This window comes from Sprattus sprattus (genome assembly GCF_963457725.1).
Source record: "Sprattus sprattus genome assembly, chromosome: 13".
NCBI classification, from domain to species: Eukaryota; Metazoa; Chordata; class Actinopteri; order Clupeiformes; family Clupeidae; genus Sprattus; species Sprattus sprattus.
This window is the reverse complement of record NC_137911.1, coordinates 19,905,884-19,908,383: the sequence shown is the minus strand read 5'-3', so window position 1 is coordinate 19,908,383 and position 2,500 is coordinate 19,905,884. Positions and strand designations below refer to the sequence as shown.

The following is a 2,500-nucleotide window of genomic DNA, read 5'->3' as shown; positions in this document are numbered from 1 at the left end:
GATGTTCTGCTTTTTATCTCAGGTCTGAGAAAGGAGATAAAACCTAGCCCCTTTTCTCTTTTCACATGGCCGTTAAAACGTTTTAAATGCAAACGCAACCCAAAAGCTCACAGGGGGAAGATTTCACGCGCAGAGGTGTTGTTCCAACAGCTCTTATTTTCAGAGGCACCTCTACTTCTTCACCTCCGCCCTCTTCTCTCATATATTCGTTCTCTCTCCCCTCTTTCTCTTGCTCGCCACTCTCCTCACACCAACCCCACCCCCCCACCCCAAACAGTCACGCCAGCCTCCTTTACTCCCACCTTCCACAACTGCCAAAACGCAAGAAGAGGCCCAGAGACCGAACTCAAAGCTTGACTGTCAATGTTTCTCACTGACATTGCCTACTTCTTCTCTTCTCTTCTCTTCTCTTCCTTTCAAGCACCATGCGAGCGCAAAATGACACAACGCACAGCAATACAAAACCGGGTGATGGGGGAAGGTGAAGGAAACGTGGAGACATGTGAGATGGCAGGCTTACCTCTGAGAAGACTGCTGGAGTAATTGCTGAAGGAGTCGAAGATGCTGTTGGATGCCATGTCCTTTCAGCGAAGACGAGAAGAGTGGGTCGGCGGCGTCTCTCGCAGTCCGCCTCTACCAGCCACCGACAACCAGCAGCCCTGCACAGCAACGGCACAGATTAAAGAGAGGAAGAGAGAGTCAGAGAGGGAGAGAGAGAGAGAGAGAGAGAGAGAGAAAGAGAGACAGATCCTGGAACTGAGCGCCCGTTTGCAACCAAGTATTTGGGGTTTGTGAGTACCACAGGAATCCCTAGCCACAAGCCTGCAAAGAGAGCAGCATGTGTGTGCAGCCGAGAGAAGTAGACATTAAGAGAGAGAGAGAGAGAGAGAGAGAGAGAGAGAAGCTAAGTGAGTGAAAGGATGAAAGACAGGGTTGGAGAGGGAAAATACACAGAGAGGGCAGGAAAGAGAGAGGGAGAGAGAGACAGAGAGAGGGAGACAGAGAGACAGAGAGAGAGAGAGAGAGAGAGATAGAGAGAGAGAGAGAGAGAGAGAGAAGGATGGGTCAGTTTGATGTTTGTGTGGATCCGGCTTACCGCGGGTGCTGGAGATGTTCCGCTGTGGTGGTGGTCGCTGGTGGCCGGGTGGTAGTAGGCCGCCTGGACCAGGGAGAGAGGGGGAGGGGGAGGGGGGTGGGGTGCAGATGAGTGGGAGGCTGGCCTGGTGCGTAGGGGGCCAGGTGGATGGATGAGGGTCCAGGATCCAGGTGTCTGGCTGATGGGTCTCTCTCTCTGCCTCTCTCCAGAACAAACGCTGGTGGCCACCAAGGAGCATCAACCAGTTGGTGAACAAACCTCACGCCACATCCCGTACAGGCCTGTCTGTCCTGCCGTCCCACTGCGTGACTGGTGGAGAGCGCATCACATGTCACATGAGGTCACAGACCCTCTCCTCCCCCCTAGAGCTTGTTCTCCTTTGGTGTTAGCCTCACTTTGGTCTCCCTTTACTGAAACAAGTCTCTCTCTCTCTATCTCTCTCTCTCCCTCTCCCCACTCCCCCCCCCCCCCCCCGCCATGGTGTTTTTTCTCTTAGCTTTATATTTCCGTTGTGTTCCTCCTCCAGACTGGATGATCTGTGGTTTTCAGCCGTTTGCTACTCCACACACAGAGTGTATCACTCAGCCAAAGCGACACACAGATTCAGTGTGCTTCTACATTTCAGATTTTGAATTCAGTAGTGACACACAGAGAGTGAGAGAGCAGAAGTGGGGTGGGTCTCAGCCACCACAGTCTGAGAGGAGAGGGACAGAGGTCGCTCGCCCCGTAGCAGGAAGGCCTCACACGGAGAGAGAGTGTACGTGTGTGTGTGTGTTTCAGAGAGAGAGAGAGAGAGAGAGAGATAGTTTGCGTTCATGTCTGTGTGTGTGTGTCTGTGTGTCTGTGTGTGTTTTGTTTGTATGTATGTGGGCATATGTGCGTGCGTGTGTCAGTTTCCCTGCGTGCGCATGTCTGACTCAGTGAGCATCTGTATTTGTGTGCACTGGTGGTTTGGGGGCCTCCACCCTCATTCACCACTTGATAGTATCGTAATCTTAGCCTCATTAGAAGCAGCAGTGCCAGGCATTCAGTTTAGCCCACTTTTGTCTCTTTTTCTCCTTTTCCCACTCTCCTGCTTTTCCCTTTCTGTCTCTCTCTGTGTCCCACGCTCACTGGCCACCTATTGCCGTTTCCTATTTCCTTTCACCCATGGTCTCTGCATGCTGTTTTTTCATCTTCATGTGTTTACTAGGCTCGACCTTCCTTTCTCTTTCTGTCTTTTTGTCTCTCTTTCTCAAATGACACGACAGATATCCAAAATTCACCGGCTCTCTCTCTCCCTCTGTTTCATGTGTCGTCCAGCTGTGGTTTCCTTTGTTTCGTCACATGAAAACTGACTGATAACAGTGTGATTCAGCTAATGCATTCTGTTTTACATTCTAAGTCTCCTTCCCACATGTGCAA

General features: G+C 51.3%; 1 protein-coding gene across 1 annotated transcript in view; it reads right to left on the bottom strand.

Annotated features, from left to right (window-relative positions):
- The window catches only part of runx3 (RUNX family transcription factor 3), a gene marked incomplete at both ends in the record, with an annotated part of 54,860 nt that extends 54,282 nt beyond the window's left edge, over window positions 1-578 (bottom strand). The window contains one exon of the mRNA XM_080850350.1: window positions 521-578. Within this exon, the coding sequence (XP_080706476.1) occupies window positions 521-578 (58 nt within the window). The remainder of the gene's footprint in view (window positions 1-520) is intronic.
- Window positions 579-2,500: the final 1,922 nt, after the last annotated feature.